Below are 24,464 nucleotides of genomic sequence, written 5' to 3'. Positions count from 1 at the left end.
TGATTCATGAAAGACATATAACAACAAAGATTCCTGGGAAGTTAATGTTTGTAAATAAGATCATGTTAATTTGAGATCAGCAAAGGTTGGGGATAAATATACTTCTTTCCAAGCTATATTTTTAAAACTAAATTTATTGGGGTGACATCTATATATAAAGCCTAAGCAACCGGCTGACCAGCCAGTAGCTATGATGTACACTGACCACCAGGAGGTAGACGCTAAACGCAGGAGCTGCCAAGCTTCGGTCTTTTGACAGCGGCAGTTCTCGGGTGACACACCCAGAACCAGAGAGGAGGGAGCCTGATTCCAGGGTACTTCACCTGAGAACCGCCCTCTTGCAATCCGGGACGTCTTGGGGGATGTCAGAGAGCTGGTTTCAGCCCGATCCCAGCAGGACAGACTGAGGGACCCCACGGGTGCATGAATTTGTGCACCAGGCCTCTAGTTGGTTAGTAATATGATACAAGTTTCAAGTGTACAATTCTATGATACATCATCTGTATATTGTATTGGATGCTCACCACTCTAAGTCAAATCTTCTTCCATCACCATATATTTGACCTCCTTTATCCTTCACTACCTTTACCCCCTTCCCTCTAATAATCACCATACTGTTGTCTGAGTCTCTGAGTGTTTGTTTGTTTGCTTTCCTTATTTGTTCATTTGTTGCTTTCAGTTTTATATCCCACATATGAGTAAAATCATATGGTTCTTAATTTTTTCTATTTCACTTAGCATGATATTCCCAAGATCCACCCATGTTGTCACAAATGCCAGTTTTTAAGTCATGTGTATGTGTGTGTGTACACATATATGTATTTATTTACTTATTTGTTTGTTAAGCCTCACCTGAGGATATTTTTTCCATTGCTCTTTAGAGAGTGGAAGGGAGGGAGAGAGGGGGCAGGAGAGGGAAAGAAAGATATCGATTGGTTGCCTCCCTCATGTGCCCAACCAGGCTGGGGATTCAAACTGCAACCCAAGTATGTGCCCTTGACTGGAAATTGAACTCCAAGACCCTTGGTTGCACGGGCCAATGCTCTAACCACTTAGAAACACCACCCAGGCTAAGTTATATTTTTAATAGGCAGTTTTTCCCTAGTCCTCTTGCTTCTCCCCTCCATTCCCCCTTTCTCTTTAATTTAAAAATATATATTAAAATGTCTTATAATTTTTAAGGCTAACCATTGTGTATAGTGATTAGAACCCTTAGAACAAAGTTAAAAACCAACCCACAAATATCAATTAGTGAAGTTGCTCTAGAGAAAATCATAACTAAAACCCCCAAACCGTCTGTTCACTGCTTTATCCCATGTGCTAACTATTACAAGGATTAAATCCCAGTTCCTTCCATGACTGATAACTACAGGAATATTGGGATAATTTGCAAGTAGGATCACTGCTCTTAGTCTGATACAGTACCAAGTCCACACCAGATTGAGACTGGAAGATTGAGGCTGGAACGTGGTAACCATGGTCCTTTTTAGCAAGAACTCATTGTTTATGCTACAGTGTACTTCTCTCCTTTGCTCTCTGCTAACTTATTGATAAACTTGTTGAGGGTGGGGATGAGTTTTCTAGTCATATTAATATCCCACTTCCTAATATAATACCTGATACTAGAGACTCATAAAATTGAATTGAAATAGCTTTTAGTTATATTCTTGTTTGCCTCTAAAGTCTTAATTTATTTACATTGTAGATGCAGAGGAAAACTTTTACAGGGTCTGAAAGTAAAGAAGCAAAAATAACACCTAAACCAGAAAATTTGGTGCCATTTGGGGATGTGGTATGTATGATTAATCCTTAGTAAGCCCATATAAGTTATTTCTTATTTTACGTTAAAACTAGTTACTGTTTATTATTTGGTAATCAAAAGTATGCATAGAAAATGGTACTTTCTGATAATATACTCATTGATTTTTTCATTTTTATGAGTCAAAACACCATTCTAGTAATCACTGAAATTATGGAAAACATCCCGATTCAAAGAAAAAAATGTTTTCTATATTAGGGATTCATAAAGTCAAGTTTTATAAGAATCATGTGGAATAATTTTTAAAAACATTGCTTCTCAGGCCCCACCTAAGACCTGCTAACTTAGAATTTGAGAATGGGGCCTAGAATCGGTATTTTATTTTTAATGGGGCCTAGAATCGGTATTTCTTCAGATGATTGTATTTATTGTCAGATTTAGTGACCTTTGAGCTACAGTTTAAAAATTGGCCCCTCACCTCTCTCATCCAAAAAATAATAAACTCCAGGGTAAAAAAATCAAACTCATACACACAAGCACACAGGTAGGACCTAATATCAAGGCTGAGGAACAGAAAAATCTGTTTTCTGTTTTGTGTACTACAGAGTATAGGACATGAGGATCTGTGTGCATTTAGAACTGCCAAACACTGTGCTATTCTTTTACAGTTGTCTTTTTTCTCTGAGCCTTATTAGAGTAGTTCATAGCTATGAAATAAGTGGTTCTCTTATCCCTCTTCTCTAGCTCCTATTAAATACTAACTAGAGGCCCAGTGCATGAAATTTGTGCACAGGTAGGGTCCCTAGGCCTGGCCGGTGATCAGGGCCGATCTGTAGTGCGACCGGTGGGGCGATCGGGGGAAGGGGGGACACTGGCACTCACCTTGGCTGGCCTGGGGCCTGCAGGCTGGGGGCAACTCCTGCGTTGAGTGTCTGCCCCCTGGTGGTCAGTGCGCATCATAGTGACCGGTCGTTCCACCGGTTGTCCCGCTGTTTGGTCGATTTGCATATTAGGCTTTTATTATATAGGATACTGATACATTTTCTTGATTAAAAAACGTGATTAATTTAACATCACCTTTTTGGAGGGTAAATAGTAAGGTTGTATTAATGTATACATTTTTGTTTTTATAAAATGACCATGGTGTGCATTTATCAATATAATTATGTAACACTTTGTTCTATCACCATCAAAGTTGGAGAATAAGCCTTCACTGTCTGAATCTAAATTTAGAAAAGATTCTTTGAAATCACTTTTGGCCATAAGCAGTCATGCATGTCATTATGTTGACATAGTAATTTCTATAATCCATACTGTTGAATATGAGTTCTACATCTTTTTAGAACTGACATTTTGATTCAGATTTCACTCACACTTTCTAACGTCATAGTTTGTATTTTTCTTATTTGAATGACATGTTGCTAGACATGAAAAGGCTTCTCTTAAAGGCCCACTGGAAGTTGTTGACAGAGAGATGTTTGGCATGTAATTAGTAGCTCCTCCCAGTGCATGATGTAGTCACACCATTTCCTCTCTGAAAGTTCTGTGATTTGAGATATTTGGCAAGGTTTTCAAATGTGTCAACAATGATATCATGACAACCACTACCTCTGTTTCTGATAGTCACATCCCATTTTCAGAAAAAAATGTGAAAAAGCTGTATCTTAAAGTTAGACACAAAGTGCTTTTGTGTTAAGGACCCGGACAACAGTATAGTGATGGCCAAAGGGAAGGGGTCTGGGTGAGAGGGCAAAGGGGGGAAATGGAGACATCTGTAATAGTATCAACAATAACAAATAGAATAAAAGTGCTATTGTGAATAGCTTTCTGGTTGCTTTCCTGTTTTAAATGCATGTTTGAGAGTGTTTGGGGGTGAAGATATTGAAGATATTGACATGGGTATTGTGTTGTGCCACAGATGGGTCTCAGATTCTGTGGCAGCATTTGTTATCTGCAGTCTGTGAATGGTCATTATTATATTTTTGAGTGTTAAGTCTGTTTTCTATATTATATGGATCTTTTTATGTAAAAGTATAAAGAGCTATTGAAACATAAGGAAGATTAAGGTAGCTACCCATGGCTTCATGTGGAGATACTTGGCAGGCAGCCAGTGATTTGCATTGTATAAAATTATGCAATACAAAATTATAGCTATACTTTCCTGTTTATCCTCCTTACATACAACCCAATTTTAACAAACTGATTCGTAGAATCACCTATCAATACCAGTTTAAATCCCCCCTAGATTATACAATGGGCATTACCCCTCCTTTAAATTTGAAAATTTAGAATCTTTCCTTTACCATAATATTTTGTACCTATGTTTCCTTAAAAAGTAGATAATAATATTTTTCTTTAGGATTTCATCATTCAGATATAGTATTCTTTTTGTTGTTGTTAATCCTCACCCGAGGACATTTTTTTTTTTCATTTATTATTAGAGAAAGTAGAAGGGAAGGGGAGAGACACACAGAGAGAAGCACCGATGTGAGAGAGACTCATGGATTGGTTGCCTCCTGCACGTGCCCCACCAGGCACCCAGGATGGAGCCTGCAACCGGGATATGTGCGACTCTTCAGTCTGTGGGCTGACGCTCTAACCACTGAGCAGACTGGCCAGTGTTACAGTATTCTTTTAGTTAAATATTGGATGCTAATATCTTTATCTGTATTGTTCTAAAGCCAATTAAATTACTTTAAAAATACTATTGGGCCATTTATATTATTTCATAATGTTTAATATAATATTGCTGTTGCTTTTACTCTTTTTTTTTTTTTTAAAGCCAAACTTGGCTAATCCTGCATATTACTTTCAAGTGTTCCTGTATTCGTTTTGTATTTAATTTTATGGTTAAACTCAAGATATAATTTTCTTCAACATTTAGAACCACTTTGTATAAGAGAGAATGAATATTTCATAGCCCTTGGCTTATTATAGTTAACGAATAATTGTTGGATGAATAAAGAGGTTTTAAGATACTGAATAAAAAAGCTTATCTCAAGCAAGGCATATTTCTTATTATTATATGGAAGATGTTACACTTTACCACTTCTTACCCAATATAAAATAAAAATGATTCAAAGAGTGATGGTTGGATTTAAGTTGGTAATGAACCATTGTTTTGCTTTGTATTCTTGTTCATTTTAGGTTTATCTTAAACAAAGCCTGCCTGTTTTTCTTCTCTGTTTCTGCTTTCTGGTGTTTTCCAATAACTAGAGATTTCTAATGAGAAACAATATTTCTAATGAGAAAGACTAACAAAGTAGAGCTTTAAAAATATGTAGTTTGGTGTAGAGTAAAATGGGAGAAAAGTTACTTTTAAAAATTTATTCACTGTGTTTTTATTTTGGTTGTTATAGGTTGGCTGTCTGGCTATTCATGTAAAGAACTGCAGTCATTTTACACCTAAGAGTATCCTTTCTTTTGATTTAAGAATCACGCTATGGTCATATATCACTATTTCAGTTAGATATTACTACATTACAAGACACTAAGACTTAATGGCTTAGAATATTAACTATTTTATTATTAATCACTATATGTGCACTCACTGGGTGGTACTCCTGCTTCATTATCGCAGCTGAGGCTACAATCACCTGGCAGGTCAGAAAAGCTGGGATATGTAAAATGCCTCACATTTATGTCTGGTGCTTTAGTGAAAATGCCTAGAAGATTGGCATTATTTTTTTCTCTATTCATTTTTATTTTATATTACATTAAAATACTATTCATCTTCATTCCTGAAGTTGTTGGTGTCCCCTTAAATTTTGCCCCCTGGCTAGTGCCTCTCTGACCCTTTCCTAGTCCCAGCCTGGTCAAGTCCATTGCTTGTTAAAGCAGTCACTGGTCCAGGTGAAACTCAAGAGCAGAGGACAAGAAATGTCGCTCTTGGATGTGGAGAGTGACAAGAGAATTTTAGCCATCAGTAACCCACCTCAATCACCATCTAAGTTAAAGGAAAATATATATATCTTCTTGGAATATATATTACTAATTCATTTCTAAGAAATAACTGTGCTTCTCTTAAGTGTATTTATTTATCTTGGTACCCTTAAATAAGCTGAATACCTCTTCTTAGATTTATCATGGCATAAACGCAGTCTCATTATGAAGACGTGGTGTTTCTTTTTTATATAAGTTATTAGTGAAGAGAATTCTACATAAAGAGATTTTTGAAGATAATTAGTTAAATCATGAACAAATATTGTTTTAATGGAGTGCTATGAAAAGTAAAAGAACAAGCCAATATAGTATAAGCGAGTATGTAGTGAATTAAAGTAGAATGCTGCTTTAAATTTTGTCCTAAAATTAAAAAGAAATTACTCTCAAATGACATATTTTTAAAATTTCTATATAATTATGATTACCAAAAATTGTCAACTATATATTGTAAATGCTTATTCACCTTAAAATATAGAAAAAATTGCAAAGGAATTATAATGGAATTGTGACTATAAAAATATGGGAATTGATCTAAGGAAGAATCAACCTTTTTCTAGTTATATTGTACCTAACATTGATGGGCAAAAATACTATTTTAAAGGACTATTCAGTGTTTAATGTGTTCTACAATTATCTCTTTAGTTATTTGATTGATTCTTAAGTTTTAGTCTGAATTGTTTAATAGATTAATTATATAATGTGTTATTGTTTAATTACAACAAAATTTGCTTCCTAAATATTTATTTGTTTTCAGTCAATTTACAGCATGACAATTTTTGCATTCGTATCTCTATAAACAACATTGTGAAATTTACAAAAATGTGTAGCTTGCTACCCCAAAATATACCATTTATGAATAATGAAAGGAAAATTATGATTAAGTTTGATGAAGTGAAGTATTTTTCTGTACAGGTAATGTTGAAGTTTTCTTCTAGATATAAGAATGCATTTGTTTCAGATATGCTACATTAATTATATCCTTTGGGAAGGGATAGGAAAGAAACAAAAGCAGTACCTTTTAAAAAAATAAATAGGTTACTGTAAAATGCACAATTTTGGTGGTCTTTTTCCCTGAGATCTTACTGTATGTGGTTTATCACACATGCATTTTTCTCTGTCTTGCTCTTCCCGTCCTCTCCCCCATTGCCCACCCCGTCTTAATCCGTTTGGGCTTCTATTACAAATTACTGTAGATTGGGTGGTTTAAACAACAAATGTTTATTTCTCACCTTTCTGGAGAATGGGAAGTTCAAGATCAAGATGCTGGCAGATCTGTTGTCTAATGAGAACCTGCTTCCTGGTTTGCAGCTGGCCCTCTGCTCATTGTTGTAGTGATATAGCAGAGAAAAGAGAGATCATCCTTTTTGTGTCTCTCCTTATAAGGGCACTAATCCAGTTCATGAGGGCTCTACCCTCAATACCTAATTACATTCCAAACACCCCACCTACAAATACCATCACACTGGGGGTTAAGGGTTCAACATGAATTCTGAGAAGACATTCAGTTCATAGCACACCATTTTTTCTCATCTCCCCTTTTTCTTTTTTCTTTCTTCTTCTTTTTTTTTTTAAATATATTTTATTGATTTTTTACAGAGAGGAAGAGAGAGGGATAGAGAGTTAGAAACATCGATGAGAGAGAAACATCGATCAGCTGCCTCCTGCACACCCCCTACTGGGGATGTGCCCGCAACCAAGGTACATGCCCTTGACCGGAATCGAACCTGGGACCCTTGAGTCCGCAGGCCGACGCTCTATCCACTGAGCCAAACCGGTCTTGGCTTTTCTTTCTTCTTATATAAAATCTCTCCCATTATTTTTGCATGGATTAATCTCTTCAGTCTTTATAATAATCCCCTCAAATATGTATACTCTCATTAGCATCAACAAAATTAAAACACAACCTACAAAATGGGAAAAAATATTTGCAAATCATATATCTGATAAAAGGTTAATATCCAAATATTTATAAACATATAAACTCATACAACTTAATAGGAAAAAAAACAATTAAAAAAGGACAGGATCTGAAGAGACATTTTTCCAAAGAAGCCATCCAAATGATCACCAGGTAGTCACCTTCAGTAATGATCAGGGGAATGCAAATCAAAACCATAGTGAGATATTGCCTCCCAGGTGTTAAAATGGTTATGATCTAAAAGACCAGAAATTGCGAGTGTTGGCAAGGATTTGGAGAAAAGGGAACCTTTGTGCATTGTTGATAAGAATGTAAATTAGTGCAGCCACTATGGAAAACATAATTTCTCATCAATGATATTTCTCTCTCCCTTTCCCTTCCTCTCAGAAACCAATAATAAAAAATATACATATTTTAAAAAATCTTTATTGTTGAAAGTATTACGTATGTCTCCTTCTTCCCCCATTGACTCCCTCCAGCCAGCCCCTGCCCTCCCCCACAGGCCTTCAGCACCCTATTGTCTGTGAATATAAAATATTTTTTTTTAAAAAAAGTATTTACAGCCCAGCCAGAGTGGCTCAGAGGTAGCTGATCAATTATTCTAGCTCTTCAATGCTTCTATCTCTCTCTCCCTCTCCCTTCCTCTCTGAAATTAATAACAGTATATTTTAAAAATTAAAAATAGAATTACCCTATGATCCAGTAATTCTACTTGTGGTTATTTATTCAGAGAAAACAAAATCACTATCTCGGAAAGGTATCTTCACCCCCGTGTTCATTGCAGCATTATTTACAATAGCCAATATGTGTGTGTGTGTGCGGGGGGGGGGGGGTACTAAGAACCCATTAAGGATGAATAGATTTAAAATATTTTTAATAAAATATTATTTAGTCATAAAAAAGAAAGAAATCCTACCATTTGCAACAAAATGGATGGACCTTGAGGGCATTATGCTAAGTGAAATAAGTCAGACAGAGAAAGGCAAATACTGCATGATCTCATATAAATCTGAAAAACAAACGAACAAACAAAAAACACCACCAAAAAACCCAAACCTAACTCATGTATACAGAGAACAGATTGGTGGTTGCCACAGGTGGCGTTTTGGGGGTGGGTGAAATGGGTAAGGTGGTCAAAAGGTACAAACTTCCAGTTATAAGATAAATATGTTCCGGGTATCTAATGTATGGCATGGTGACAATAGTTATAATACTGTATTGTATATTTGAAAATTGCTAAGAGACTGGATCTTAAAAGTTCTCATCACAAGACAAAGATTCTAACTGTATGGTGATGGATGTTAACTTATTGTGGTAATCATTTTGCAATATATACAAATATCAAATCATTATTTTGCATACCTACAAGTAATACAATGATGTCAATTATATATCACTTAAATTTTTTTAAGCACTTAGAATCTTAGGGTAGGGAGGCATGAGATATTTTTCTAATTAGCAAGAGAGTATGGATTTTAAAGGTGACATAGTAATGGTATTGTATTACAGGTTTCAAAGCTCCAAGTTGAGACAACTGTGTCCATTTTATCAAAAAGTTTAAAAAAAAAAGACAGGGATTAAAAAGAGAGAGAGAATGTAGGCATGGGTGTTTCAAAAAGACTGTAATTGACAGTAGACATAAAGAAGATCCTGATTTTTGTGAGATTAGGGTATAAGTGACTGAGTTTGAAAAGTTATGACTAATAATGAAAACTAATTGTTAGACTATGCACATAATATAATATAGTTTATGGATGTATTTATTCAGAAGTTATATCTGAAATTCAGACTGACAATTTAAGCCTTCTTTTTATATGTATTTTCTATCAAGGTTCCCAGACGTCAAAATGATGCCCGGAATAAAATTTACTTGGATCTAGTGCAATATGATAATAAAGAAAAACATATTTTGTTAGGGCGTGTTCAGGTACACCTTTATGAAGTAATTCAGGTATGTATCAGAATATTTTTGACTTTAGTATCACATTGTCCAGTTGGTGTTTATTGTTAAGATTTACCTATATCTGATGGATTCCTTTTGTTTATTATCTGCCTTCAAACTCATGGGCTCAGGAAACAATATCTCATTGCCTGTTAAAAAAAAGAGAGAGAGAGATTTGGTTTATAAAAGTGTAATGTTTTTGAAATTTTATTTTCTGTAAGGGCAGTGATACAATCTGAAAAATTAAGCTTGTTTTATTATGCTTTCTGAAATGTTTTAAAATAAGACTCAAACCACAAACTCTACCTCTTAGTTGGCAGCATAAATGCCAGTTCTTTTATCCTTAGCTGGGCTGCTTGCTGTCTGCCCTGTGCGTGTGTCATTTAGGGGTCAGCCAAAGTTTTGGACAGAGTTTATATACAGATTTTGTGAGTCCTTCTCTCTTGCTTCATTCTTCCTAGGAGTGTTCCCTCCCACATTACAAATTTTGAAAAAGGAAAAATCAATGAATCCTTGGTGATTACAGAGAGGAGAGAGAGAGATTGGGAAGAAAAAAGGAAGCTTTTTATTTTTAAACAGAAGAATGCCAATTATAAATGTAGAAGGAGTGATAGAATTACAAATTCACCATTTTTACAACTTTTTATAGTAAATTCAGTCAAGAGTTAGCAATGGTACTAGAAACATTAGGTAAAAGGTGCTTGGGGAATAAGATATTCGCATGGTGCCATAGTAAGAGCCCACAGATTAATTATTACAAAGGGGAAAGTGCCTGTACAGTAGAGAGATGTGGTGGCTACCACTTTAACCAATAGCTTGAACTTAGCATAAGAGATTGTGGACAATTTAACACCTAACGTGATACAATATGATGTACACAACCTAGGAATTATTCTCATCAAAAACGTTGAGCCCAAGCCTAACTAACCTGAGTCTAGACCTAACTGACCTAACGTTTAGGGAATAGGGAAAAAGTTAAATGATGACATGGTCAGGTAAATGCATAATGTGAGACATACCAGCTTTGCTTCTTTAAAAAGTTAAGTCATTAAAAAAAAATGGAGCAACTGTTTGAGATTTTTAGATACAACAACTTTGAATACAAATTTGAAAAAGTTACAAAAGACATTCTTGTGAAATTTAGGCAATTTTGAATATATATTGCATATTAGATAAATTCTAAAATTATTGTTAATGCTCTAAAGTCTGATACTAATATTGTGGTTATGTGGAAGGCCATCCTTATCTTTACAGTACTCAGGGGGGAGTTTGACATTTAGGAGTCAAGTGAGATGACGGCTGCAACTTGTAAATTGTGCAGTAAACATGTATGTGGACACACAGACAACGCAAACGTGGCCAGATGTTAAAACACTTGTTAAATCAAACAGGTGTTTAATCCAGGGGGAGTGTATATCAGTACTTATTATTTTGACTGATCTATGTTTTGCTAAGTGAGAATTAGTGATTAGTGACTGGAATGTCTGCAAGAGATGCCAGATAGCATGAGGCTTAAAAGAGGAAACTGTTCATATCTACCTGGAAGCAGTAGAAGGGAGTGTGGACGATGTTACCCCACCTCTTGACCTTGAGGTACGTGGGCCTTCACTTGAGTTTAGTGGTGAACCGGGTTTCAGGTACAGTAAAGGGAGATGGATAGTGGATCAGTTAAAGGTATAAGGTTGCTGCATGGCTCAGTGGTTGAGCATCAACCTATGAACCAGGAGGTCACCTTTCAATTCCCAGTCAGGGCACATGCGCAGGTTGTGGGCTCGATCCCCCGGTAGGGAGCATGTAGGAGGCAGCCTATCCGTGATTCTCATCATTGATGTTTCACTCTCTCTCTCCCTTCCTCTCTGAAATTAATAAAAATATATTTTTTAAAAGATGTAAAGCTGTTAATCATGGAATGGGAATTTCCCGAGTCGAGGTGGGAGATGCTGGTAAGGAAGGGAACCGTGGGGTGCTGCGTTAGTGGGAGAACTGATAGCACAGCAGAGATGACCAGAGATGGTGACCAAGGACCCCAAGGTTGACCTGGTTTAAAAGATCCCAACAGTCCCTGAGAGATGAGAGAAGCCCCCAGTCCTGTCAGCAGTCAGCTTAGCATTAGGGTTATGGTTTTTGTTTTTTTGTGTGTGTGTGTGTTTTTAAATTTATGTTTAAGTAACCCTTTAATCACAAACTACACAAATGATTCCTGAAAGTACTGTAGGCAGGTCCTTTAAGACTTCCAAAAGGAGGAACTATAACTAGCAGGAAGATTTTTTTCTAAAACATAAATATTAATATTAATATTTATTTTTGGTTCAACCTAGAATTTTTATTTTCTTCCAAATATTCATTTTATTTGTAATTAGCTATTAAATTAGTATGTGCATTAAAATCATTATCTGATTTTTTAAAATTATGAAATGGTTTAAATTATATACATGAGTGAGTCAATATTTAAGAATTTTATTTATTACTTTTTTCTAGAAAGGGTGCTTTACTGAAGAATTTCAAATGATGAATGAAAACACAGTAAGAGCTTTACTGAAACTTCCAAAGTTTTTTGCCCAAACTTAACATTTCATGTAACTTTACTCTGATATTGTTTGTAGCCTCTATTGTTTTTATTCTTTTGGTATCCTGCTAGACACAATTTGAATTAATGGGAATATATTAAATAGAAAGTACAATATTTATTCATAAAATCTTTATCTCCACCTTTTTTAAAAAACTCTATCTGACTGCTAAATGGTGAACGAGAAAAAGAGAATCATTGGGGAAGAGAGCAAGTTCCTTCACTGCTCCTTTGGCTGCACAGCCTCAGGATCCTCTCTTGCAAAGGAAACTGTACTTTTCTTCTTGAGGAGTTTCTGAAGAGATGTTTACAGTTCTTACTTGAGTTTCTAAGAATTTAAAATTACTATCTTGATTAATTGCACTTCTATTCAGAGAGGCTTCTGCTGCCAATAGCCAAAATAGGGACAGGGACATAAAAAATAGAATGATGGCTGGTTTGGCTCAGTGGATAGGGTGTCTGCCTGTGGACTGAAGGGTCCTGGGTTTAATTCTGGTCAGGGGCATGTATCTCGGTTGCAGGCTTGATCCCCAGCTCTGGTTGGGACGTATGTGGTAGGCAACCAATCAATGTGTCTCTCTCACATTGATGTTTCTCTCTCTCTCACACCCCCTCCCTTCCACTTCTCTAAAAAAAACAACAACAACAATGGAAAAATATCATGGGGTGAAGATTAACCAAAAAACAAACAAACAAACAAAAAAACCCAGAATGATGGACATTTGAGGTCATAACCTCTGATACCCTCCTTTATTTCACATATTAGTGAGCTGAGTTCAGTGTCTGAATCAAAATATTATCTGAAAATGGAAGTGGAGGTGAGAGAAGTGTGAGTAAATACTTTAAAAATATATATATATGTATATGAATATACATATATATGTATCTCAGCATAATCCTGCTAGCAATTATAAATTGATATTCTCCATAGTCTAGTCATATAACATTCCTTAACTTTAACACAAAAGTTTTTAAAATTTCAGTAACTTCATAGATTTTTAAATAAGATTTCCTTGTGTAAATGTGGTTTTTTTTTAATTAGCTTGTTTTTGTTTTGTTTTGTTTGTAAATCAGGAGATTTCATGCTTTGGTTTTCTAACTTATAAATTTGTGAAGTAAAAACATCACTTGTTATCACTTCTTTATTAAAATATCTTTCTGATCAAACAATAAAGTAAGTTTTCCACATGTTTAGTTTGTCTGCAGGATGGAGGTGGACTTCATGTTTTCCTATGGAAACTTTGGGTATGGATTTTCACATCAGGTTAGTTCCCCTTTGGGCAGATATTTAGTGCTCAATAGATATTAGTTCTTTCTTCCTCTTTTAATTTCTTTTCTCGTTATATGTGTTGTTTAAGTCCTATTTTATAGTCCTGAAGAATAGTAGAATTATGGTGAACTGTAACTGTCATTAAACAGTGTTAAAGTATACTTACCATTTTCTTCAGTTAAAACCTCTTCAGAAAATTGTTGAGCCACCTATGTTTATGAATATTGCACCGCCTCCGGAAAGAACAGACCCTGTGACGTAAGTGTTTAAGTCTTACTAACACTGTCAGATCATGTGGCTTTTCAAACATTGAATCCGATCGATCAGCATTTTGGTGTTGTTAGAAAATGGCCAGAATGGGTTAGTCTCGAAGGTAAAGAGAGCAGTGAATTGGTTTGCTTAAAAAAGGAGGAAGAAAATTTGAGTTTCTGGTTACAGTCCTGAAGAGAGCTGGTGAGGAGGTCTGGAGATAAGAAAAATAAAGGAGGTGGGTAATAGCTTCATGGCTGAAGGAGGGAAGGAGGTGGGTGGCCTGATGAGGGGTGGCCAGTGGAATATTCCTTTTGGAGAAAGAAGTGGGGGACTTTTAAGATCAAGATGTCTCATAGTTTTTAGTTTTCTGCTCTGCCTTATAGTAACGTTTACCTGACTTCCACACACTCTAGTGTTACTTCCAAATCTAGCCAAAAGTTTGTCTATGGTCAGAAAATGTCATTAGCATTTTACCAGGATAACTGTGCACTAGGGAAAGGAAATAATCCAAGTTTTCAGAGTTACTGGACATTAGCTTTGAGCTGACACTAATTTCAGAAGGTCCAAAACATCACTGTTGTTGACCAGTCAGAGCACGGGTTTATGAAGGTCAGGTGATCAATGGAGTTTTAACTCTGATCCATCCCACAGCGGGCCTAGTGGATCCCCAAACCCATTCACAAATTATTTCCCTAATTCCAGAATACGTAGTTGGAAGAAATATACTCAGCAGTTGATGAATTCATACATTGGTTCCCTGACCTGTGGAATGAGGGATATTATGGTAGGAAGGGTCAAATAGAAACCTCTAGAGCCACCTCTACCCAGGGAAATAGTAAACCAAAAGCAATACCACATTCCTCAAGGGATTACAGAGATTAGTGCCATCATCAAGGACTTGAAAGACCCAGGAGGGTGATTCCCATCACATTCAACTCGCTTATTTACCTGTGTAGAAGGCAGATGGATCCTGGAGACTGACAGTACAGGCAGTCCTCGGGTTACGTCAGACTCGACGTATGTTGTTTCGTGGTTACGTCGCCATCTCCTGTTTATTTATTTAAAAAAAAAAAGTTCTGTCATTTAAACGTCTGTACATATGTGCTTTATGTTTTTTCTTATTTATTTACCACAAGTAAAAGTCAGGAATTGTTGTCTTTCTTCTAAGCTTTTTTTACTATTTCACTTCATTACTGCTGTGTTTGTGCTCCACGTGAGTGGTGTAGGTGCTTATGTAGGTGGGTTCTGACTTATGGTGAAAATTGTGTTCAATCGCCATAGGAACGGATCTCCGATGTAATCCGAGGACCTGCTGTAGATTGCTGTAAGCTTAACCAGGTGTGACTCTGATTGCAGCTGCTGTGCCAGATGTGGTTTCTTTGCTTGAGCAAATTAACACATTCCCTGGTACCTGGTATGCAACTATTGACTTGGCAAATGCTTTTTTCTCCATGCTTGTTAATAAAGACCATCAAGCAGTTTGCTGTCAGCTGGCAAGGCCAGCATCACACCTTCACTGTTCTATCTGAGGGGTGTGTCAATCCTTCAGGCCTATATGTCACAATTTATTTCACAGGACTCGTCACCTTTCCCTTACACACGGATCACCCTGGTCCAGCATAGTGATGACATTGTGCTGATTAGATCAAGTGAGCAAGAACTATACTTTTTAAAAAAATTTTTGGTTCCAGGTGTACAGAACAGTGGCTAGACAATTATATTATTAACCAAGTGATCCCCCTGATAATTCTAGTACCTTCCTGGCACCATACGTAGCTCTAGACTTATTGGTAAGACATTTGCATGTCAGGGTGGGAAATAAATCTGACAAAATTCAGGTCCCTTCTACCACAGTGAGATTTTAGGAGTCAGTGATATGGGGCTTGTCAAAATTTTTCTAAGGTGAAAGGTAAGTTGTGTCTGGCCCCTCCTAAACAAACAAAGAGGCACAACATCGAATGAGCCTCTGGATTTTGGAGGCAACACATTTCTCATTTGGGTGTGCTACTCTGGCCCATTTACCAAGTGATCTGAAAATACAGTGTGACCCCCCTCCCCCCCAAAATGTATACATACTTAACAGCTAATAGCCCTCTTGATGTTTCTTTCTTTTCAGATTTAACCCATTGGAATTAATAATTACTCAAAATGTGTGTATATTTTTGGGGGGGATACCCTGTATATATCACAAATACCTTTTTTTCTTCCCTCTCTTATCTTCTATCATTTAACATAAGATATATTGACTTTACATCATAATATTTAAATATTGTTAACCTTGCATTATAGAATTTAAGTTTCAGGATAGCGAGGAGAAGGGTAAAGGACTTTGCACCTCCTCTTCTGAGGAAGAGGCTAGTGACTCTTTGGTTGTGTGTAGGATAGTAGTAGCAGATTAGGAGGAATTATGACCTTGTTATTGTTTTCATTTGGTGACTAAATATGTTTTAAGGAAATGTTTATGAGTGCCAAGATGGCAAAAGGTGGATGTGATAGTATATTTTATGTATCAACTTGACTAGGCCATGATAGAGATTGGGAGAGAGGTCTGGGCTCAAACACTTTCTATTTCTCTTTAGAACTTTAAGTCCTTCCTTCCCACTTCTGCTGCCCATGGTCTTAGTAGTAAGAGTACTCAGAGAGCACTTCTCTCAGGATTTCTGACTTTGTCTTCTTTCCTAGCTTGTCCTCTGATGGCTCAGGGTAGATAGGGTGAGCTTACAGGGTAAAAAAGAGAAAGATTCTAAAGTGATAGCTACCAGCGGTTTTAGAAGTGTACTTTTGTATAATTTCAATATTTAACTTTATTACCATTTTGCAGAAATGTTATTATACCACAGTCAATAGAATATCCAGCATTCTTATCCCCAGACCTCAAAGTTACTGTTGGGATGCCATCTCCAGTAGCCCAACCCAACCAGCCCACTGCAGTGCGACTTGAAAAACTTCAGCAACAACCTCGGGAAAGGTAAAAAACAAAAGCAAAATAAAAAATATTTAAAATATTATTTATGTGTTATTTGTATATTAGAGGGCCAGTGCATGAATTCATGCATGGGGGGCGGGGAAGGGGGATTGGCTGGCCTGGCCCCAATCGGCAGATCAGGGCCAGACCAGCTGTGGGGAGGGGCCATGGGCGATTGGCCAATGGGTCCTGCCCCCAATTGGGGTGGGGGGCCGATTGGGGGTGGAGCTGGCCAGGGGGAGGGGCTATGGGCCAATTGGGATGGGGTGGGCCAATCAGGGGTGGTGCCAACTAGGGGGAAGGGCCTTGGAGGGTTGGCCGGCTGCCCCACCCTCGATTGGGGTGGGAGAGGCTGATCAGGGACGGGAGGCTGGGGGAAGGGGCCGTGGGAGGTTGGCCGGCCAGCCCCACCCCCTGATCGAGCCAGTTCGCTGGCCACAGTGGGCGTCATAGTGACTGGTTGTTACAGTCATTACAGCGTTGTGGTTGCTGGTTTTATATGTGTATATATATATATATATATATATATATATATATATATATATATATACACACACACACACACACACACACACACACACACACACACATATACCGTATTTTCCGGCGTATAAGACGACTTTTTAACCCAGGAAAATCTTCTCAAAAGTCGGGGGTCGTCTTATATGCCAGGTGTCATCTTATAGGGCGGGTATATCCCAAACTCTATATTTTAACTAGAAAAGTTGGGGGTCGTCTTATACGCCCAGTCGTCTTATATGCCGGAAAATACGGTACACATACACACACACACACACATACTAGAGGCTTGATGCATGAAGATTCGTGCAAGAATGGGCCTTCCTTCCCCTGGCTGCCGGCACTGCCTTCCCTCCGGCCAGGAGCCGCCTTTCTGCCTTTGCTCTGGCCCGGAGCTGCCTTTCCGTCTTCCCATGCTACCCAGAGGCCCGGAGCTGCTGGGGCGATGCGGAAAGCCTGCATCATTGCCATGGCGATGATACAAGCATCCCGCCCTGCCCTTGGCCGCTCGGCGCCTGCATATGCAAATTAACCCACCATCTTTATTGGGTTAATTTGCATACTCACTCCTGATTGGATGGTAGGCATCGCAAAGGTACGGTCAGTTTGCATCTTTCTCTTTTATTAGTGTAGATAGATTAAAATTTTCTTTTGAGGCATGGGCTTGCTATTAGTCTGAACCTTCATCATCAGTATATTTCATGGGTTCAGAGGTTATACCTGAGGTTTGCTTATCATATTTAGGTGTTTGTTTTAAAAAGTCAGTGTTATGGCAAGAAAAGAAATGAGAACTCATAATGTAGTGTCAAGAAAATAAAGAGGTAAACTGAGGCAAGGTCAAAATTATCGAAAAGATTAGTTTATTCAGGAATAACAGAGAACATGCAAATTGTAGCAAGCTATAAGTAAGTCACTTGAGTGTTTGGGGTAGACTGTATGGACAGGGAATGTAGAATTTGGTAAAATAAAAAACAAATAGAGCCCTAGCCAGTTTGGCTCAGTGGATAGAGCATCTGCCTGTGGACTAAAAGGTCCCAGGTTCAATTCTAGTTGGGGGCGCATGCCCAGGTTGCAGGCTCTATCCCTAGTGGTGGACGTGCAGGAGGCAGCCGATCAGTGATTCTCTCATCATTGATGTTTCTATTTCTTCCTCTCCCTCTCTGAAATCAATAAAAATATATATTTTTTAAAAATAGAGACCAGTTTTGAAAATTCCCTGAGCTGAGAAAACCAGTCAGCCAGTCATACAAACAGGTCAATTTAACTATTTTGCAAGACCAACTTGACTTGGGTCATTTCTTGTTCATGATCAGGGAACCATAAAACTTCCCAGGTTGAGGAGGAATGGCGGTAACGTTGAAAGGAACCGGAGTTTGAAGAAGTGGCACTTCCAGGGCGCTTTGTGAGAGTGTGAACTTAGAAGAGTACAAACAATGGCTGACAATAATGTACTAACGTGTACTGGGAGGACAAGCTTGGCAGACTCTTCCATTTTTGATTCTAAAGTTACTGAAACTTCTAAGGAAAACTTACTTAATGGACCTACTTTGTGTGTTGAAGAAGAAATGCCGCAGGTTGAAACAAGAGTGGTATTGGTTCAAGAAGCTGGAAAACAAGAAGAATTTATAAAAGCCTTAAAGACTATTAAAATAATGGATGTACCAGTTATAAAGATAAAAGAAAGTTGCCCTGGAAAATTGGATGAAAAATTAATAAAAAGTGTTGTTAATATGGAAATTAAAGTGCCCTTTGTAAAGATGGAATCAGTAGAAGAATATGAAAGTTTGCATTCTCCAGAATTTGAAAATGTGTTTATAGTCATGGACTTCCAGGATCCTATCTTTACTGAGTTATACAAGACTGATTGTAGAGTTATTGGACCACCAGTAGTATTAAACTGTGCACAAAAGGAGAGCCTTTGCCATTTTCATGTCGGCCACTTTATTGTACAAGCATGATGAATCTAGTACTATGCTTTACTGGATTCAGGAAGAAAGAAGAACTAGTCAGATTGGTGACATTGGTCCATCACATGGGTGGAGTTATTCGAAAAGACTTTAATCCCAAAGTAACACATTTGGTGGCAAATTGTACACAAGGAGAAAAATTCAGGATTTCTGTGAGCCTGGGTACTCCAATTATGAAGCCAGAATGGATTTATAAAGCTTGAGAAAGGCGGAATGAACAGGATTTCTGTGCATCAGCTGATGACTTTAGAAATTAATTTAAAGTTCCTCCATTTATTTTTTTTTAATTTCTTTATTGATTAAGGTATCACATATTTGTCCTCATCCCCCCATTCCCATCCCACACCCCTCCCCCACGCATACCCCCACCCCCCTGTTGTCCTTAACCACTGGTTAGGCTCATATGCATGCACACAAGTCCTTTGGTTGATCTCTCCCCTATATCCCCACCCTCTCCTACCCTCCCTCTGAGGCCCGACAGTCTGATCCATTCCTCCTTGTTTCTGGGTCTGTTTTTGTTCATCAGTCTATGTTGTTCATCATTTCCCCTAGATGAGTGAGATCATGTGCTACTAGAAATACACTTATAAGAACCAAAAATGAGACAAGCAATAAAGGTTATGCTGAAAGGCAAATGAATCAGTCTATAGTGAGTTTCTTTCTGGGCCAACAGTTCTTTTGAGACCCAATTTCAATGTCAAACAGTTCCTTATGTGCACATGTCAGCAATGATATTTCAGTTCTGGATGGTGGGCAAATGGTGGTAATGCAGGTCCAACCCTCTCTGGTTTGGTCCTGGGCAACCTGCAGTGACGCACAGCTGCTGACTGCTAGTATGGCAAGGCGACGTCAGCGTCTTCCATCTCTGGACTGCTTCTTTTCTGTCTTCATGGCTGGAGTAGTCCTGTCGATTCCTCTCTGTTGCCGGAATCCACATGGTCTCGGTGTTGTTTTCTGAAAATATACAAACATATTCTCAACCAAAAGTTAATAAAGGAATATTTCCTATAAATTTGACTTGGGATCCTTTTTCATTTTTTGCCCAAATGATTTTCCTCTGGCTTGTTTTGACACCATGTGTGTTTTTCATGGGTGTCTTGCTTTTAACATTACAATTATTTTTCTAAAGTATAAATTTTCTAGATGTAATTTACTCACAGGATATTTTTCCTTACATGATATTCTTCTACTATCCCCCCCTTTTTTTTTATTTAAATGTTAGGAGGCTTTTGAAAATTTTTTAATGTAGTCTTGATAGCTTTTAAATTTTATTTTTTGCACTATAATATGACTGCTTTAGGTTCATTACCTGTTATGCAATTTTATCATGAGATGAACTACCAATAAAAATTTTAGTTAACATTTTAGGAACTGTTTTTTGTCCAGTACTATTAATTTTTCTAGAATATTCTCTTGCTTCAATTAGCCAATTTAAATTAGCCTGAAAACTTGACTACTATTTCACTGTCAAATTTATTACTCTAACAACAATCTTATTTTACCCTGTAAATATTAGTGGAAAGGATTATTTGCCTTCTTGAGTAGGCCCTGAGCATTCCTGGTGGTAGGCTGGATTTAGATATCAAAAACCCACTTCCCCTCACCATGGGTTCAAGACAACTCAAACAATTCTTGTTGCAGTGAGAGGGCAGCTGCTGTCGGCCAAGTCTCTGTCTGTTACCCAGGTCCCGATTTGAGCTGGGCATGGGACGTTAAGCAGCCATTGGGGCAGGAGACTTCCTGCAGAAGGGGTGAGGGTTCAGGCCCCTGCTAAGTTAGGGGGGTGAGGGTCTGTGCCCCACCTCTGTTGACCCCCAAGTTCTCCTGATGGCCCCTCTGCGACTGTGCCTGTCTTAGGTTGTTCCTTCCTTGAGGAATCTTACCCGTCTCTGGCTAACCAGCCATCCTCCGGGGCCAAGCAGGGTGATGTGAGGTTCAGTTCTGTCTCCTTGGTACCCTATGCCCCCGTGGCCTCCACGCCCAGCACCTGCCTTGGGATCCCCTCGCCTGCTGGCGGGGCCCCAGCACTGATCACATATCTTGGGGAACCCGGGTTTCTTCTCCAGGGAGGGCCCAGCTTGCCCCATTGGGCGAGAGGCAGATCCATGGTACCAGTCATCACAAGGCTTCAACCTCAACATGAACAGAAAACTCAGGCAACAGCTGTGTGCAATTGGATTGTGAGAAGAGGGTAAGTTCCTCCATTTCAAGATTACATTTTAAGTTTCCTGGGATTTTCAGATGAAGAGAAAACCGATATGGAAGAAATGACTGAAATGCAAGGAGGTAGCTATTTACAGGTTGGAGATGAAAGGTGCACTCACCTTATAGTTGAAGAGAATACAGTAAAAGAACTTCCATTTGAGCCTTCAAAGAAACTTTATGTTGTCAAGCAAGAGTGGTTCTGGGGAAGCATTCAAATGGATGCCCGAGCTGGAGAAACTATGTATTTATATGAAAAGGCTAATACACCTGAGCTCAAGAAATCAGTGTCTCTGCTTTCTCTAAGTACTCCAAACAGCAATCGCAAAAGACGTCGTTTAAAAGAGACACTTGCTCAGCTTTCAAGAGAGACAGACCTGTCACCTTTCCCTCCCCGTAAGCGCCCATCAGCTGAACATTCCCTTTCTATAGGGTCCCTACTAGATATCTCCAACACACCAGAGTCTAGCATTAACTATGGAGAAACACCAAAGTCTTGTCTGAGTCTTCTAAAAATTCCACTCCAGTTCCTTCAAAGCAGTTAGCTAGGTGGCAAGTTGCAAAAGAACTCTATCAGACTGAAAGTAATTATGTAAATATATTGGCCACAATTATTCAGTTATTTCAGGTACCTTTGGAAGAAGAAGGACAACGTGTGGGCCTATCCTTGCACCAGAAGAGAGTAAGACTATTTTTGGTAGTATCCCAGATACTTTTGATGTGCACACTAAGATAAAGGATGATCTTGAAGACCTTATTGTTAATTGGGATGAAAGCAAAAGCATTGGTGACATCTTTCTTAAATATTCAAAAGATTTGGTAAAAACCTACCCTCCCTTTGTTAACTTCTTTGAATGAGCAAGGAAACAATTATTAAATGTGAAAAACAGAAACCAAGGTTTCATGCTTTTCTGAAGATCAACCAAGCTAAACCAGAATGTGACGGCAAAGCCTTGTTGAACTTCTCATCCAACCAGTACAGAGGTTACCTAGTGTTGTGTTACTTTTAAATGATCTTAAGAAACATACAGCTGAAGAAAATCCTGACAAAGGCACTCTAGAAAAAGCTATTGAATCACTAAAGGAAGTAATGATGCATATTAATGAGGATAAGAGAAAAACCAAAGTGCAAAAGCAAATTTTTGATGTTGTTTATGAAGTAAATGGATGCCCAGCTAATCTTTTATCTTCTCACTGAAGCTTAATCCAATGAGTTGAAACAATTTCTCTAGGCAAGCACCCCTGTGATAGAGAACAAGTAACCCTCTTTCTCTTCAATGACTGCCTGGAGATAGCAAGGAAATGCCACAAAGTTTTTGGTACTTTTAGGAGTCCTCATAGCCAGACCTGATCCCCAGCTTCTCTTAAGCATATTCATCTAATGCCTGTTTCTCAAATTAAGAAAGTGCTGGACATAAGAGAGACAGAAGAGCCCTAACCGGTTTGGCTCAATGGATAGAGCGTCGGCCTGCGGACTGAAAGGTCCCAGGTTCGATTCCGGTCAAGGGCATGTACCTTGGTTGCGGGCACATCCCCAGTAGGGGGTGTGCAGGAGGCAGCTGATCGATGTTTCTCTCTCATCAATGTTTCTAGCTCTCTATCCCTCTCCCTTCCTCTCTGTAAAACATCAATAAAATATATATTTAAAAGAGAGACAGAGAGAGAGAGAGAGAGAGAGAGAGAGAGAGAGAGATTGCCATAATGCTTTTGCTTTGCTCGTGGGGCCACCAACAGAGCAGGCAAATGTGCTGCTCAGTTTCCAGATGACATCAGAGGAACTTCCAAAAGAAAACTGGCTCAAGATGCTATGTCGACATGTAGCCAACACCATTTGTAAAGCGGATGCTGAAAATCTTATTTACACTGTTGATCAGGAAACCTTTGAAGTAAATACAAAAGATATGGACAGTACATTGAGTAGAGCATCTAGAGCAATAAAAAAGACTTCAAAAAGGGTTACAAGAGCATTCTCTTTCTCCAAAACTCCAAGAAGAGTTCTACGAAGGGCTCTTATGACATCCCAAAGTTCAGTGGAAAGAAGAAGTCCTCTCAGCAGTGACAAGCACGTAATGAGTCGTATGTCTAGCACATCATCATTAGCAGGTATCCCATCGCCTTCCATTGTCACCCTTCCTTCCTTCTTTGAAAGGAGAAGTCATACTTTAAGTAGATCTACAATTCATTTGATATGAAGCTTAAAAAAAATCTTAATTTATAGAAACTTAACACCTCATACGCAAATAAGGAACTGACTTATATGGTACTTGTCATTAGCACTTGGTGAAATCCGGAAAGAAGATAGATAACACTAAACTATGCCAGTTGATTTTCTTCTTGAAAGAGTAAGATTAACCTCTTACATTTTCCAAGTTAATTTATTAAAATATTATATTGAAAAAAAACCCCACAAACTTCCCAGGTTGATATGAGTGAGGCAAACCCCGGGTTAATTTCCTATCATTTAAGAAAATTCCAATATTATCAGTTTTCTGTAAACTAGGGACTTATAGGAAGTCAGTTTTTCAGTCCTAAGGTTTGTTTTCTGAGGTCACATGGGTAAGATTTTCCATTTTGTATCCTTTGGTTCCATTTAGATTGAAATTCTTTCACAGGAGGAAATACAATATTTGCTTTGCCTTTGACGTTGAGTGGAATCTATAGGCCTCTCATTCTCTGCTCTATAGTTCAGTCTAGATATTTTCTTCTGACCTATTTACAGTTCACTGGTTCATTCTTCTTTGTATCTAATCAGCTGTTAAACCAATTGAATTCTTAATTTCAGTTTTCTTCTTGTTGTGGAATTTTCCTTTATTATGTAGTTTCCACTTCTCTACCAAAGTTTTCAGTTGTAGCTCTTAATTTTTTTGAACATATTAATCATTTCTCCATTATCTGGGTCTCCTCCTGTAAGTTTGTTTCTATTGTTGACTTTTTTCTTATAGTTTTTGTCAAATCTTATAATATTCTTTATCGAGTGCCAAATATTGTACTTGAAAATTTATAGAACTAATTTGAGACTCTTGGGTGTATATATTTTCAAAGAAGATATGCATTTGCATCTGGCAGCCAGCCAGACCTGACAGGCGTCAGCCAGCTGATAGGCATTAGATTGTTTCCACTTTGTAGCTATTATGAATAATGCTGCTATGAGTATTCATGTGC

The 24,464-nt window shown here is 38.0% G+C and overlaps 1 protein-coding gene and 1 pseudogene across 2 annotated transcripts in view; both read left to right on the top strand.

Annotated features, from left to right (window-relative positions):
* C2CD6 (C2 calcium dependent domain containing 6) overlaps positions 1-24,464 on the top strand; it is a gene marked incomplete at both ends in the record, with an annotated part of 71,705 nt that overhangs the window by 4,119 nt on the left and 43,122 nt on the right. The window contains 8 exons of the mRNA XM_079783092.1: positions 1,706-1,792; positions 5,119-5,170; positions 6,456-6,613; positions 9,451-9,570; positions 12,040-12,084; positions 13,323-13,391; positions 13,576-13,655; positions 16,471-16,617. Coding sequence (XP_079639218.1) covers positions 1,706-1,792; positions 5,119-5,170; positions 6,456-6,613; positions 9,451-9,570; positions 12,040-12,084; positions 13,323-13,391; positions 13,576-13,655; positions 16,471-16,617 — 758 coding nt within the window. The remainder of the gene's footprint in view (positions 1-1,705; positions 1,793-5,118; positions 5,171-6,455; positions 6,614-9,450; positions 9,571-12,039; positions 12,085-13,322; positions 13,392-13,575; positions 13,656-16,470; positions 16,618-24,464) is intronic.
* LOC307106478 (protein ECT2-like) lies at positions 18,528-23,529 on the top strand (annotated as a pseudogene). The gene is made up of 3 exons: positions 18,528-19,363; positions 21,296-22,728; positions 22,991-23,529. The product of its transcript is annotated as a protein ECT2-like (transcript).

This window comes from Cnephaeus nilssonii, assembly GCF_951640355.1.
Source record: "Cnephaeus nilssonii genome assembly, chromosome: 10".
Lineage (NCBI taxonomy): Eukaryota > Metazoa > Chordata > Mammalia > Chiroptera > Vespertilionidae > Cnephaeus > Cnephaeus nilssonii.
The sequence above is the reverse complement of the archived record's forward strand: the minus strand, read 5'-3'. Positions and strand labels throughout refer to the sequence as shown.